The 16,947-nt window shown below is 40.5% G+C and overlaps 1 protein-coding gene across 1 annotated transcript in view; it reads right to left on the bottom strand.

Annotated features, from left to right (window-relative positions):
* The window catches only part of LOC121922129 (contactin-associated protein-like 4), a 363,219-nt gene that overhangs the window by 230,595 nt on the left and 115,677 nt on the right, over positions 1-16,947 (bottom strand). The window contains 1 exon segment of the mRNA XM_042451118.1: positions 553-746. Coding sequence (XP_042307052.1) covers positions 553-746 — 194 coding nt within the window.

Below are 16,947 nucleotides of genomic sequence, written 5' to 3' on the forward strand. Positions count from 1 at the left end.
GCTGGGAATGCTTTGGTTCAGCACCCATTGGCTAAGAATTCTCTCCTTTTTACCCACCCCATGCTGCACATGATGAGGCTGTTTTACTCTGGTTTGGCTTCTTAGTTATGTTGCCATGCTATTATTTAATGTAGCATTTGCATATTTTCTTTCTTTTTAATTCTGCAAACACAGCTAACTTTAAAAAAAAAAGCACAGAGAATGCCTTCATTTTTATTATATCTTTTAAATATTTTTATCTGTGTTATTGTCCATTACTAGGGAAGTCCCAGTGCATAGAAAACCAATTTATAATTACTTTGCAGAACTAACTAAATAAATAGGCTTCCCAGTGCAAGATGCTATATAAACTATGTATTTCCCAGGGGATAATATAATAGTTCCTAATTGAACAAAAGTAGACTTCCATCCAATATCTACTTTACCTTTTTGTTAGATTATTTTTTATTAACTCAGAAGAACACCTGTGTAAATTAACGTGATTCAATACATTATAGACATGTGTTTATTACAATGAAAACACAAGCAGAGCTTGTCAGTAAAAGGACATACCCAAATGCTTTCTTCCTGGCAGTATTGCTTCCAGTTCCTTCCACTGTCACTAAACATCAGGAGGTAGCTTGTCACCCAGTCAGAACTCCCATATCCACCTTGGGTTGCAACAGCAGTAATTTCAGTTCTTTCACCAAGATCGATTTGAAGCCACTGATATTTATTTGATATGAGTGGAGTCCAGCCACCAGCACCTTCAGTGGTAAATAAAAAGGGAAACATAAAAAAAAGAGAGAGATCGATTCAGATGAGAAGGATGAGAATTCCAGCTCTGGGTGCAGCAAGCTTCAATGAAACTATCATCGGGGGGCTTCCTGCCATGTAACATACATTTCAACACTATCTGACCCCATTCTACTGGGAGTGTCCTACACTCATCTATTCTCTTCACCTACATGCTAGTTTCCAATGCAAATTGGACTTGCCACTTCATTTCCATGCACAAAGGCTAGTTTCAATGTCTTTGTTCAAAAATAACCATTGTTAAAACTGGACTTGTCACTTCATTTCCATACACAAGGAATTCTGAATCTGAATGTACATTATCACATACCAATGGCATATATAGGTCTGTCCCTGGCTTTCACTCCACCAATTGTACCTGAGGAAGTAGAGTGAAGTCTACAAAAGCTCATGCTGCCAACTTCCTTCTTTCAGTTAGTCTCAATGGTGCTATAAGATCTCCCTACATATTAGTTCTAGCCAATTTGTATACATGGACATCCAAATGAACAGCCGGTGGCTGTATAGGGTTGTCAGATGCAATAAGGAAAACAGAGGGAATCTGTGCAACAAGATTTGTTTGCATAGTGACTAATGGACCAACACAGCTATGTCTTTGAATTAATTATACAGTTTAGTCTAAGACCTATTGACCTATTTTTTTCTATTTACACAATAATTTGGAGATGACATGATTCAGCAATTATATTGTAATTGCTTTACATGCTTCATTTCTGTTTTGTTTTGTTTTTTGAACCCAAACGCCAACAAACATCATTGTTGGCAGTGGCATCCAGAACTCAAGGGTGTGTCTGGATGCTCATTCCCCTTCCACAGCTTGCAAATGGGGTCTACGCTTTCAGTGTTCAGAGAACATTGGCTAGATCAAGATGATGGAGTGCTAAAGAAATTAACAAAAGATCAGCAAGGTCTAAATAATTGTTTAATCAATATACATAGTCTAAACAATGAATAGGTTTCATATAGCAATCAATAGCACCTCCAAGCCAGATGTTTATAAATGACATATCTGCAATTTATTTCCCAATAGTGTATTAACTTTGATCGGTATCCTGAAAAATGACATTACCACATAATGTATTTATTTACTATATTTTTATTCCACTAAGGGAGAGGGGGAAGTTACTGAAGGATGAAGGTCTGTATAGTTCCCTATTGAACCTAATTGCTGTTTAATAAATATCAGGCCTAGTGTCACAACTTTTGTGTAGGTGTCAAAACTGAATCTCTTACTAATGGGGAGAGAAGGAAGAAATCCCAATAGCTACATTGTTCAAGAGGGAAGGAGCTATTTTCCTGCATTTTCAAAAGAAGGTAGGAATATGCTATCTATGACAGTCCCATGACTTGTACAAGGTACCATGGGAAAGAGTTGGACATTTCACTATGTGGCATGGTACACCATGGTAAAGGCTGGGGTGTGTGTGGCAGATTGTGCAAGCAAGATTCACATTAGAGGCATGGGACAGACCACCCAAAAAGGGCGGCCTGCCAGCGCCTGTTTGTCCTCCGCAGGGAAGCCACAGCTGCCAAACCACATGGCTTCCCTGCGGAGGAAAAAGGCTTTTTGCAGGTTCTTTTTACCTCGCAGGTAGACATCACGAGTGCACCAATAGTGCACTTGTGACGTCACAGATGTGGTGCGATGTGCAGACGCTATGCGTCCATCACATCACATTGGTGGTGCCCATATACACAGGGCGCAGCCATTGTTATGGCGCCAGCATGGCACTTTAGCGCCATGTGTACCGCACCATAGAGTCAGTTTTGTGATACTTCAGCTCATTTCTAATAACTTCCTGTTAATAATTGGTAGAGGTTTGATTTTGTTGTAGCTCAAACTGTAAAAACAATTAGCCACAATGGGAGGATACAGACCGGCACTTTGTGCCGGCCTGTGGGCAGAATTACAGAACAGTGTCTGCACTCTGGATGTCATGATGCTGCCCCTATCATGCCATGATGCTGTGTGCCCTTCTACATGGCGCACAGCATCATAGTGTGACTCTTGTGCAGCACCCAAATGATTCAATGCAGAAGGGATGTCATCATGCCACCCCATCATGGCTATGATGCCTCTACCAGGGAGCTAAAAAGAAGCCGCTTTTCACAGCTTCTTTTTGCTCCCTGCGGAGGCCGTGGCATGTGGGTGCCATGGCCCCAATCCAGGGCGAAAAGGGGCAGCATTCAGTCACCCGTCTGTACAGTCCCAATGTATAAAGTAAGTAGATTTAAAATATGCTAGGTCTCATCACAAGCAAAGCATCAGTGAGCAATGCTGGAAAGAAAGATGAAATGAAAGCAACAATCAATAATGATTTTCAACTTATGGACTGTAAATGACAATCCTTAGATTCAGGGCAAGGCATAATAAAGACTCCATTGCAAGATAGAAGGTACAAATTGAAAATGCCTCCGAGTTCCTTCCCATAGAAAATTCTTATTTTAACTTTTGCCCTGATCTTTACCAGATTCTTCTCAAGAGAATCCCAACAGGCAAACAATAGATTTTCACACTAATCCAATTTGTTAAGCAGCTGTGAATCATTCAAAGTCACAGTGTTGCTTGTCATTTATCCCTAAAGACTGGAGATGAGAGTGACCCATAGTTATCTATATATAATTCAAAATCAATGTACAAGTATTTAAATTAGGGATGCTTGCTCATGCAGAAATAGAATGAGCCAGCTCTTCAATGTCAATCCCTTACACAAATAAAGGAAGTTGTGTGACACAGTTCATCCAAGAACTGGAGAAGATTTAGTCATCTTATATATTAAAAAAAAAACCTGTACAAATTTGTCTGTTTACAGTTTAATAATTGAATAAGACAAAGTAAACAGATAATTTATAGCTGAAATATGCAGGTTCTAACTGCATTGGGTAATGGCAAACACATAATACATATTATACATATGCAGATGTGAATGCATGCATAAAATTATATAAAATTATATAAAATTAAATACTATCTCATCCATGAATTAACAGAGTCTTCAACGGAGTCTTCAACAAGGAACCCTGGTGGCACAGTGGTTAAATGTAGGTGCTACAGCCAGTCACAGTCACAAGGTTGTGAGTTGGATCCCAGGCAGGGACCCATGATCCACTCAGCCTGGCATCCTCTCGATGTCACTAAAATGTGTACCCAGCTTGTTGGGGGCAATTAACTTACATATTGTAAACCATTTAGTGAGTGCTTAATTGCACTGATAAGCAGTATAGAAATGTACTTGCTCTTGCTATTGCTATATATGTGAGTCAAAGCAAAAAGGTCTAAGGAGAACTATGGGTGATTATTTTTAATGTTAAAAAAATGGAGTTCCCTTCTAAATTAAAAATGGGATCCCAAGATCAAAATCAGTGTGCTAAAATAACCCATATTTCTCTAGTGTTGTACCTGCTCCATTCATATGGAAGGAAATTTAATTTTTTGCATGAAAAAGGGATGTATGGGAGATATGACTGCAACCTGTTTCAAGTCAACCTTTCACTATTCCAGAATTCCCTCCCAGAATTCCTTTTTTTAACTCACTTTTAGTATCAAAACCAGAATAGAGGAATATGGCTTGTGATGGAACATGGGAAGTATGCCAGGAACACAAGATGGCTCAGCTCCCCTCAGCCATGTGGCTAAATTGATGTAAAAAGTGAAATCAGGTCATCCACTTTCTTTTTTAATTGGGAATGGATAGGCATGTGCAAAAACATATATGGCTACCACAGTCATATCTAGATTGATCCCAGTTCTGTTTATTTTGTTATGCTTTAGGGAACAATCACATGCCCATTTACTAGGGTTGTATAACAACCACAAGATGTGGCTTGGACACCAGTTTAGAAATTTGGATGCCACTCACTTTAATTCAGATTTCTTGCATATAGACAAGTTATGCTATGGAAGTGTCTGGATGTTTGTATTCATTTAAAAGTTGCAGAAATTGAGTTGTGTATGTGGTTCCACAGATGTCATGTGCACACAGATACATATGCAGATGTGAATGCATGCATACATTTGTTCCCCATTTGATAGCACATTCAGGGATCCATTCAGTTGCTGAACTTCATTATGCAACATAAGGTCTGCACAGCACATTCAATATGTAACCCCAGATGCTGGCATTTATGCTATACAATCTCAGTGTAGGATGTTGACCAAGGCCTTCCTACCTCCCATTTGCTGTCAATGGAATTAAACAAACAAACAAACAAACTGTAACATTGTTGTTGTTGTTTCCTGTTGGCTCAGTTGGATTAAATGTGCAGTCATTCTTGCCTCTCAAGTTGCCTCTCCATCCAGTCCATCTCCCTTGGTCCAGGCATCAGAGGTAGAGAAGAACTGCTGGACCTGATCTCCTTCCCCACCACCTTTCCCTTCTCCTTTTGTGTCGTGTCTTTTTAGATTGTAAGCCTGAGGGCAGGGAACCGTCTAATTAAAAAGATTGTATGTACAGAGCTGTGTAAATTTACAGCACTTTATAAGTAAAGGATGAGGATGATGATGATGATGATGATGATGATGATGATGATGATGATGATGATGATGATGATGATGATGATGATACATCATGTATTCCAGATAGGAGACTAATAGATACAGGGTGCTACATGCTTTTATATTCTGATTTATTTTTATTTTTATTATTATTTAAACAATTGCTAGCAATCTTTTACTTCTTGGCCAGATGGGATACAAATTTCAGATATAGTTGCATTTTCTGAGATAATGAAGTCTGCCAAGTTTCATATATACACACACACAGATGCAGAATTTGGTGTGCAAGAGCAGCTTTTACCATTTCCAAAAACTCCTCATTTTTATGGCGGAATGATGTTAGATTTTATTTGGTGGTGATTTGAATGTGGCCTACTCAAAATAGGTATTTGGGATAGCACACAACTGACTATCAGGACATACCTACAGAAATCTTCCTGGTCCATTATTCTTCATGAAAAAGTTTCATGACTTTTTCACTGGGAGACAATAATGGTAAATATTCTTTCCTTCCCTATTTGGCAAAGCTAGAGGCTTAGAGTTCATCCAATACAAAGCACACCACTACTATTTACATGGAAATATGTCAAACTGAACCCAGTTTAGGTATAATTGTATTGTTATACAGTGCGTCCTCGCCTTACGCGGGGGATCCTTTCTGGATCCCGCCGTGTAAGGCGAATTCCGCCTATGCTCGAGCCCCATTGGAAACAATGGGGCTCGTGCGCGGCGGCGCAGGTGCGCGCGGGGCGCAACGGGCACGCGTGCCCATTCAATTGAATGGGACACGCCGCCCCTTCCGCCCAGTGCGCGCACCGCAGCTTGAGCACATACGCTCAAGTCCGCGTATGGTGCGGGCGCACTGTACTATTATTTGAATACAATAGCCTCTTTTTACTTAGTATACACCTTATGAGCTAGTATACTCTTCAGGAGCATGTTTTTAATGCACATCTCTAACTGCAGTATCTATTGGCCTTGCTGTATCCCTATTTTATGCTGCTGTGTGTTTGACTCTGTTGCTAAGGCCACATAGGATTAAGATAATGTTTCAATGGCAAAAGTCCTTATATCCCAGTGCAACCATAGTATAAGTCTTCTTGTATTCCAGGAAAAATGCTTTATTAGAAGTCACTTCCTTTACTAAAGATATTGACATTGATAACTATAATAAACATTACAACTACTCATATTCTTTCTCCTACATCCTAACTATATGTTTAAAATGGGAAAAGAACATGTTGAAAGATATTTCCTGGCATTCAAAATAATGCCTTGGTGGCCCTGAACACAAAGGAAATTGATGGGTATGCCTTAACCTTATTACCACTTCAGAAGATCATACTAAACAGAATATACTCATAGCTGGAGCTTATCTCTTACAACACTCAGATAAGAAGTTGTTGCACCCTAGGGAAACCATGAAAGGTTCAAGCTGTTTCTGTAAACACATCTATCTATATTCTACATACACAGTTTCTTCATGATCAGAAGACAAGCAAACAAATAAACAACAAGCAAACAAACCTGAGATGAAATGGATGCCTTCCAGAACAGAAGAGTGTTCTACAATTTTTCCCCTTACCAGCCATGCCTTTTAAATATCCTCTATTGTCATGGACCTCTGCTCTCCAGATGTAACTCAAAATTTAAAATACTAAAATGCATGAAATATATGTGGGAAGCTTACCTCCCTTCTCTTCCTATTAAACATTATTTTTATCCTTCTAGTGTTGCAGACAATATGCTTTTTCCCCCTTTAATAAAAGCACTGGTTTACATTTGTTTTACAGTCTACAGAATATTTGTAATAATAGGCAATATCACTAGTATAACCAGTGAGTTTAAGAGTAATAATCTCTTAACACATTACCCAACAGAAAGTTATCTTGAATAAAGAGCAAAAAGCATTTTTACTTTGAGCACTTATCTGCCTGTAAGAAACAGTGTGTTTGTTATTAAATAAATAAGTATAGGTCAGCTTCTCTAGAAAGGATTGTTTCTTTAGAAACACCAACACACACACACACACACTTCCCATATAATAGTTCCAGTCGTCCACACACCACAGGTTAAGAATCACTGGAATAAAAATATTTTTTAAAAGTGCAAAGAAAACAGTATTTCAAACCTCTTCAATAATGTCTGTTCTGCTCTTGTGGTTATTTTTATTAGCCTACATAGTGTCAGGATGCATGCTGTGCAACCAGTGTCAATTGCATTTTACGAAGAAAAAGCCACAGTTATGTTACCAAGAAGCTTAGAATTTAATTTGATTCTCCTACTTTTCTTTCCTTTGATTTATTCCTTCTCAGATTTTGTGGTATAGATCAGAGTCTAAAATCTGGGGCCTTAGACCTAGGTATTGTTAGGGATGATGGGAGTTGCAGCTCTTCTCCTGGCTTTCACTCTCACCCCCCTGGTCAGCGGAAGAACAACCAGTTTGACCAGTAGCTCTGAGAATTGGCTGAAGATGTCTTCCAATCTTCTCTGGAGTCTGCTGGTTCTTGTTCAGCTCTCAAGACACCAGTCAACACAGTAGTCTTCTTAAAAAGATCTACTTTTATTCTAATATATACACTATGCACAAAACAATTCACTACTCACAAAACTCACACTACTATACTCCTCAATACCCACAAAAAGTATTGCCATACATTATTGCTTATATAGACATTTGTCTCTCTATTCATTATACAGTTGCCACCTCCTGGGCGTGTACATACATTATGATTGACATACCATACTTGGCTCAATCTAGACCTCACATTGCATCATACATTACTGTCCACTCAATGACTTTCAGGTGATGTCAATTTGCACCTTTTCACTTTGTCATTGCCTCATATGTCCTTGGCTTTCAGGACCTTCTAATTACATTACTTACAACACCTGTGTGACAATTCAATAACTTTTGCTGTGTCATGTTAGTTTCAAATACATTCATATACATATTATATTTCTTGTGACTATATATCCCATGTGGCTTTTTCCTGACTAAACTGCAACACTGATTGCCTTAATGCAATTAATGGACATGTTTTTAATATAGCCATAGAAGCAATATGGAGTCTATCCTGGATAAAGGAAGGATGAAGAGGGGTACATTTAACTCAACTGCAGCTTCTAATAAGTGATTTTTGTCAGAATAAGAGAAGGGAGAGAAAGAGTTAGGAGCTTATTACATGGATAAAAAAACCCGACTGCACCCAATGCCCAGAGGACTTTGCCGCCGCGGCGTTTCTCCAGGGGGTGGGGCCGGTGGGAGCGGCCCCTACAAAAGCCGGCCCACCGGCTCTCCCCGAAGAGGACGCTGCCGTTTGCCCTCCTCCATCTGGGCAGGGGCGGCCTAGGGGACTCTGCCCGCTGTTTGTGCCATCAGGGCGGAGTGCCAAGGACTGTTGTTTGGTCCTGCTGTTAGGGACTCTTTGGAGGGAGGGAGACAGAGAGGGGTTTAGTTAGGGTTTGATTGGGACACGTCCTGTTTTTTCGTTGCTGTATATTGTCTGATGTATTTTTAGATTGTTTTATTATTGATTGTATAGGATGGATTTATTGCTGTATTGTAGTATGCTGTAATGTAGTTTTTTAATGCTGCTTGTAAACTGTATTGTATTGTATTTTACCTGTTGTAAACCGCCGTGATCGTGGGAACGGCGGTATATAAATAAAATTTCATTTCATTTCATTCATTTCAATGGGATGCAGCCAGGTTGTGGGATGCAGGCAAGAATTATTGCACATAATTCGCCATGATTCCACTGAGCGAGTCAGCCCAGCTACATCTTGGGTCCTAGGTACACTTCAGAGGCCACTTTTCAAAGCTGGGAACTTTCCAAATTTGAAAAGTAGGCTCTGGGACATGGGATGCAGCCTGGTTGCACTCGCCCGTTGGAATCAGTGGTGTATTACATGCAATAATTTCTGTCTGCATCCTGCAATCTGGCTGCATCTCATTGAGATGCAGTCAGGGTTTTTTGTCCATGTGATAAGCGCCTTATTCTTCCCTTCACGCACACACATATACCATGTTTTAAGGCTGTAAATGGGGATGCTACCTACATTAATATAATTATGGATAACAGCCAGCTTCCTGCTAGTGACATACCCAAATGTAAATCCACCTTACATCTGTGTATGCCTTCTTTTAATTGCTGATTGTGGTAGTTGGTATTTTCTTCCATCCTCCACAATGACCAAAGTTCCCCAAGGACTCACATTTTTGCTATGATAGTGATAGTACCCCATGACCTGTGTGTGTGTGTGTGTGTGTGTGTGTGTGTGTGTGTGTGAAAGAGAGAGAGAGATGCTATTCCAAAGCTGGCCCTACAGTTTCTAGCCTTAGATGGCTGCCACTCTCACCTAGCCCAAAGTCACCCTTCAGAATCCCTCCTTGGATTTAGGGTGACTTGGTGTCCAAGTGATCTCACTGTGGACTAGTGTGTGTGTGTTAGCTTTGGGTTCTTTGTAGTAAGTGTGAGCACCCCTTAATTTACAGTGAATGAAGTCTTGTTCAAACAGCTTCACTGATTACCAGTTTGTTTCCAGGCACAATTCAAAGTGCTGGTCATGATCAATAAAGCCATGTATGATTAGGTTCAGACTATTTGAGAGACCGCCTCTCCCCACACAAACCTGCTAGAGACCTAAGAACCTCAGGAGGGGGCTTTGTCTAGGTCTTGCCACCATCACAAGCTCGCTTGGTGAGAACATGAGAGAGAGCCTTCTCAGTGGCTACTTCCATTCTCTGGATTCAAACAAATAGCAAGCACGTGTAGAGGTAAAGTGAGAAAAGCAAAAGTGTAGAATGATCTCAGGCTTGCTAGAGAGATTAAGAACAATAAAAAGGATGGGGTAGGGCCACTGCATGGAGAAGATGGGGACAGAGAACTACTGAATACTTTCTTTGCCTCAGTCTTCTCAGAAAAGGAAAAGGGTGTTCAACCTGAGGAAAATGTGTGTGTGTGTGTGTGTGTGTGTGTGAGAGAGAGAGAGAGAGAGAGAGATGGATGAGTGAAATGCAGCACAGGATAAGTAAAGTGGTAGTACAGGAATACTTGTACTACCACTTTAATCTACATGAATTTAAATCTCTGGGACCAGATGAACTAGCTCTTTATTTCTTCTCCCAGAGCCTCTGCAGAGCAGTTCCTGCTACAGAGAAGAGGAGGAGAGAGGTAGCTGGGCAGCCATTTTAAGTGGTGACTGTTTAATTGTTTTTTAAACTCTAGGAAGAGTGTGTTTTTTTATTTCAATTTTTATTTCATTTTTTTTAATCCAAGGAAATCTACAGCAAAGGCAGAATTGATCGAGCTCACTGCCACAAATTGTTGAAGCATCAGGGGCTTAGCGTTGGTGTTTTCTGGAGGATTCTTTTTTTCAGGAGGAAGCCCGCAGTCCTGTTCCAGTAATTTCCTAAGACTTTTCAATATGGACACTGACGGAACCACGGCAGTCACCTGCAACACTTGTGGGATGTTTGTCTTCTTGCCTAAAGAAGTGGAGAACTTCACATGCCCCAAGTGCAAGTTGGTAGCCCTCTTGGAGGAGAAAGTGCAGCAGTTGGAGTCCAGAGTAGCTACACTTCAGCATATTAGGGAGCAGGAGGATTTCCTGGACAGAACAGAACTAACAATCCTGGACGAATACCATGCAGAGGAAGATGCTAGAGCCGAGGAGGTCACTTCACATACACAGGAGAAAGATAGCTGGAGGAATGTCACACAGAGAAGTAGGCCAAGAAGGGATTGTTCGGGGAGCTTGCAGCTAGAGAATCGATTCGAAGCTCTTTCCCATATCAAGGAGGATGAAGAAGAGCAGCATGGACAGACTTCAGGGACAGAGCAGGCAAGCCTGAGAGTCCCACCCAAGGGAACAGCTGCTGCTAAATCTCGTAGGAGGCGTGTGGTCGTAGTGGGGGACTCCTTGCTGAGGGGTACAGAAGCAGTGATTTGTAGGCCTGACAAGATGTCTCGAGAGGTGTGTTGTCTCCCAGGGGCAAAGATCCGTGATGTGACAGAGAGGCTGACAAGACTGGTCAAGCCTACTGACCAATACCCCTTCCTCTTGGTCCACGTGGGAACCAATGATACTGCAAGACACAGCCTGCAGAACATCAAAAGGGATTACGAGGCACTTGGTAGGAAGCTGAAAGGAATGGATGTACAGGTTGTCATCTTGTCTCTTCTGCCAGTTGAAGGGCACGGTCCAGGAAGGGAGAGGAAAATAGCGGATGTGAACAACTGGCTTCGCAGATGGTGCCGCCAAGAACAATTTGGATTCTTTGATCATGGGCTGCGGTTCCATGAGGAGGGACTTCTTGCAATGGACGGGTTGCATCTCACACCAGTTGGAAGAAATGTTTTTGCCAACAGTCTCAAGAACTTGATCAGGAGGGCTTTAAACTGAGTTCCGTGGGGAAGGGAGACAATATTAAGGAACGCGAAAGGGCTGGAGAAAATAGTCAAACAGACATAGAGGAAACAAGAAAAAAAGTGCAAGGATCCAACAGTGGGAGGCAAATAAACTTGCACAAGCAAAAAGTAAATGGGACCCGTGATCTGCGATGTCTCTACACTAATGCACAGAGCATGGGAAATAAGCAAGATGAACTTGAACTCCTAGTACAGCAAAGCAAATATGATATAATAGGCATCACTGAAACCTGGTGGGACGAGTCTCATGATTGGAATGTGGAAATAGAGGGGTATAACCTTTTAAAGAGAAATAGGCCAAACAGGAAAGGAGGAGGAATAGCACTATATGTCAGAGATATTTACACCAGTGAAGAGATCCTGGACATCAATCATGGAAGCCAGGTGGAGAGCATCTGGATAAGAATCAAAGGGGAGGGAAACAACAAGGATGTTACGGTGGGAGTCTACTACAGACCCCCAAGTCAGACTGAGGAATTGGATGATATCTTTCTAGAACAGATGACCACACACTCAGAAAAGAGAGATGTAGTAGTGATGGGCGACTTCAACTACCCTGATATTTGTTGGAAGTCAAACTCAGCCAGATCCTCAAGGTCTAGCAAATTCCTCACTTGCCTGGAAGACTATTTCATGGTCCAAAAGGTGGAAGAGGCAACAAGGGGGTCAGCTATTTTGGATCTGATCCTAACCAACAAGGATGACTTGGTTAATGGGGTGCAAGTGGTGGGATCCTTAGGTGGAAGTGACCATGTTCTCCTGGAGTTTGTTATACAATGGAGAGGAGAAGCCAGGCATAGTCAAACACGCATTCTAGACTTTAGGAGAGCGGATTTCAGTAAACTTAGAGAAGTATTGAGGGTGATCCCATGGTCAGAAATAGTAAAAGAGAAGGGAGTTCAGACCGGATGGGAGTTTCTCAAAAGAGAGATACGGAAGGCACAATTTCAAACAGTTCCAGTGAGAAAGAAAAATGGGAGGTGTCTCAAGAAACCAGGATGGATGACTAAGGAACTTTCAACCGAGCTAAGTTTGAAACGGAACATGTATAAGAAATGGAAAAGGGGGGAAATCACAAAAAAGGAATTCAAACAAATAGCAGGCATGTGCAGGGGTAAAGTCAGAAAAGCTAAAGCGCAGAATGAACTCAGGCTTGCTAGAGAGGTTAAGAACAACAAAAAGGGCTTTTTTGGATATGTCCGCAGCAAAAGGAAGAAGAAGGAAATGATAGGGCCACTGCTAACAGAAGACAGAGAAAAGGCAGAATTACTCAACACCTTCTTTGCCTCAGTCTTCTCAGAAAAGGCAAAGGATGCTCAACCTGAAGATAATGGAGCAGAGGACAGAACAGGGGAATTTCAGCACAGAATAAGTAAAGAGATAGTAGAGGAATACCTTGTTAATCTAAATGAATATAAGTCTCCAGGACCAGATGAACTACATCCAAGAGTATTAAAAGAACTGGCAAATGTAATATCGGAGCCATTGGCAATAATCTTTGAGAACTCCTGGAGAACAGGAGAAGTCCCAGCAGACTGGAGGAGGGCAAAAGTTGTCCCCATCTTCAAAAAGGGGAAGAAAGAGGATCCCAACAATTATCGTCCAGTCAGTCTGACATCAATACCAGGAAAGATTCTAGAGCAGATCATTAAACAGAGAGTCTGTGAACATCTAGAAAGCAATGCCACAATCACAAAAAGTCAACATGGGTTTCAGAGAAACAAGTCATGCCAGACAAATCTGATCTCTTTCTTTGATAAAATTACCAGCTTGGTAGATGAAGGGAATGCTGTGGACATAGTATATCTTGATTTCAGTAAGGCCTTTGACAAGGTTTCCCATGATATTCTTGCAAACAAGCTTGTAAAATGTGGGCTAGACAAAGTAACTGTTAAATGGATCTGTAATTGGTTGACCAGCCGAACCCAAAGGGTGCTCAACAATGGCTCTTTTTCCTCCTGGAGGGAAGTGACCAGTGGGGTCCCACAGGGCTCTGTCCTGGGCCCAGTGTTATTCAACATCTTTATCAATGACCTGGATGACAGAATTGGGAGCACACTTATCAAATTTGCAGATGACACCAAATTAGGAGGAATAGTTAATACTCCAGAGGACAGGACCAACATTCAAAATGATCTGAATAGACTAGAAAGCTGGGCCAAAGCTAACAAAATGAAATTCAACACGGAGAAATGTAAGGTATTGCACTTAGGGAGGAAAAATAAAATGCACAGATATAGGATGGGTGACACCTGGCTGAATGAAACTACGTGTGAAAGGGATCTAGGAGTCCAAGTAGACCACAAGTTGAACATGAGTCAACAGTGTGATGCGGCAGCTAAAAAGGCCAATGCAATTCTAGGCTGCATCAATAAAAGTATAGTGTCTAGATCAAGAGAAGTAATAGTGCCAATGTATTCTGCTCTGGTCAGGCCCCACCTGGAATATTGTGTCCAGTTCTGGGCAACACAATTCAAAAAGGACATTGAGAAACTGGAGCGTGTCCAGAGGAGGGCGACTAAAATGGTGAAAGGTCTGGAAACCTTGCCCTATGAGGAACGACTCAGGGAGCTGGGAATGTTTAGCCTGGAGAAGAGAAGGTTAAGAGGTGATATGATAGCCCTGTTTAAATATGTGAAAGGATGTCACATTGAGGAGGGAGCAAGCTTGTTTCCTGCTGCTCCAGAGAACAGGACTTGGAACAATGGATGCAAGCTACAGGAAAAGAGATTCCACCTCAACATTAGGAAGAACTTCCTGACAGTAAGGGCTGTTCGACAGTGGAACAAACTCCCCCGGAGTGTAGTGGAGTCTCCTTCCTTGGAGGTCTTTAAGCAGAGGCTGGATGGCCATCTGTTGGGAATGCTTTGATTTGGATTTCCTGCATGGCAGGGGGTTGGACTGGATGGCCCTTGTGGTCTCTTCCAACTCTATGATTCTATGATTCTATGATTCTATCTTGATCAATTACCTAGGATAATTTCTTTTACCAAAAGTTGTGCACTTCTACTTAATTTTCCAGCTGTTGAAGAAAAATATGACCACCACCACCATCTCCTCTTTTTTCTGTTAAAGTTGGCTCCCAGATTTAAAGCTCAACTTGATTCTTGACCTGAAAGTGTCTTGCAAGGACCTGCAATTGACTTGAGACTTAAAAGTAGAGACTTGGCACTTGACTTGAGACTTGGAATAAAAGACTTCAATGCACCACTAACACTATATCAATCTCTGACCACTATGTTTAATATTTCCAGCAAAATTGTGTGCATATTTCAACCAACTGAGGATAATGCTTCATGGCGCTGAAGAAATAGACTAGACTGTAGTTCATGAAAGCTTATGCCTCAAAAAATGGTGAGGCTATAAATTGTCATATGACTTTTATTTTTTATTAAATTGCAGTATGGTTAACAATTGTAAAACGCCAACTACAAAAGCAATTACTACTACTACTACTACTTATTATTATTATGTTATTGTTGTTGTTGTGTTTTTTCAAGTCATTTCCAACTTGTGATGACCCTAAGGCAAACCTGTCATGAGGTTTTGTTGGCAAGGCCTGTACAGAGAAGATTTGCCATTGCCTTTCTCGGAGCATGAGAAAGTGCGACTTGCTCAAAGTTACACAGTGAGTTTCCACAGCTGAGATGTGATCAAACCCCTACACACAAGCCTCTATATCATGTTGGCCCAACTATAGTTCTCCATTTTAATTTTTTTAAAATTAAAAAACGTGGTTTTAAAACTTTGGACACCACCTTGAATCCAATGCAGTGGAGAGGGGGGAGGGGGGATATAAATAAAATAAAATAAATTTAAAGGCCAATCTGTTTAAATATCTATATGGCCACTACTGAATTCTTTTAAACAAACCAACAAAATCATCTAATACACACTGTTCTAATAGATATGTTGCATTACTGTACACCAGCAGACTTATTCATGCACTAGGCATTATACAACTCCTGTTAAGATTTACCAACATTCTAGCAAAAGATGCTATCTCTGTTCTTGCAAGCTCAACATGAAATTGCTGTAAACTCAGGATAATATGACATAAGACATAATGATTATATCAAGATATTTTACAACTTCATTCATCATTTCTCTGAATACCAGATTGCTGTGCAAAGAAGTGTCCTGCTTTCTCCTATATTAGCTTAAAGTGTATATTCTAATAGCTTTGATTTACAACCAGGAAAAAATATTTGTTTTTCAGTTGAGCTGTACATTGATTTTTCAGTCCAATAAATTTCTTGGTCTTCTAGTAAATAGAAGATATTATGTTAGTTCGAAAAAGTTCTGACCAAGATATTAGCCACCAGGATTATTTCTTGGACTCCTATTAGAAGAGTTTACATAGTACAGTTGGGTTTCAGCCAATGCACCAGTTCATGTAAGAAAGACAGTGAATACAAAAGGTAACGGTGAAAATTCAAAGCTGTGTTACAATCAACCCAGTGCTTCACAGGGGTGACATTTTCCATCTGCTATGTGCTAACAGTTGCCAATTTGCAGTAAGTTAACAGGTTAAAAATTGTAGTTCAAAAATGTCCTTGAAGGACAATTGTTTGAAACATGTTCTTTATACAGGATTTCTCCTCTGTGACCCCAAGGGCTTGTTTGTGTGTGGTGTGTATGTATGTGTGACGCACTAGCCTTAGGGTTCCCCCCGCCCCTTCCTTTTTTTGCAGCTAGTAGCATCTGATTGTTTCTTCCAACAAACTAAACCATAGCTTTGGCTCATATGAAAAAAATATTTATGAAGTTTGGATTTATTTATCTGTTTCATTTGTGAGTTGCACTTGTTAGGGTAACATGATTGAACAACACTTGAAAATCAATAGAGATCAAAAAATAGTAATTTTTAAAAAGTACTCAGTCATAAAAACAACATATTCAAAAGAAAAAAGAAATGCCAAAGCAGCAGCGTAAACTGTTATTAAAATGCTGCTTTTAAATTATTTAATGATTTGTGAGAATAATTGACAAAGTTAATAACAGGGGATGGTTCTAAAGAGGAAATTCCACAATTTGGAAGCAACCACAGAAAAGGCCATATGTCAGAACCAAAACAAAGGGCCAAGTACAATTCTGACATCTACTTAAGGATATTTTAAACTTACAACCATCTATAAGCCTATCATCTTCAACCTTGACTGGCATAATTATAGGTTCTAAGAATAGTTCTGACATGCAAGCGGATATGTGTTCTGTGGTTAC

Source organism: Sceloporus undulatus, chromosome 2 (assembly GCF_019175285.1).
Source record: "Sceloporus undulatus isolate JIND9_A2432 ecotype Alabama chromosome 2, SceUnd_v1.1, whole genome shotgun sequence".
Lineage (NCBI taxonomy): Eukaryota > Metazoa > Chordata > Lepidosauria > Squamata > Phrynosomatidae > Sceloporus > Sceloporus undulatus.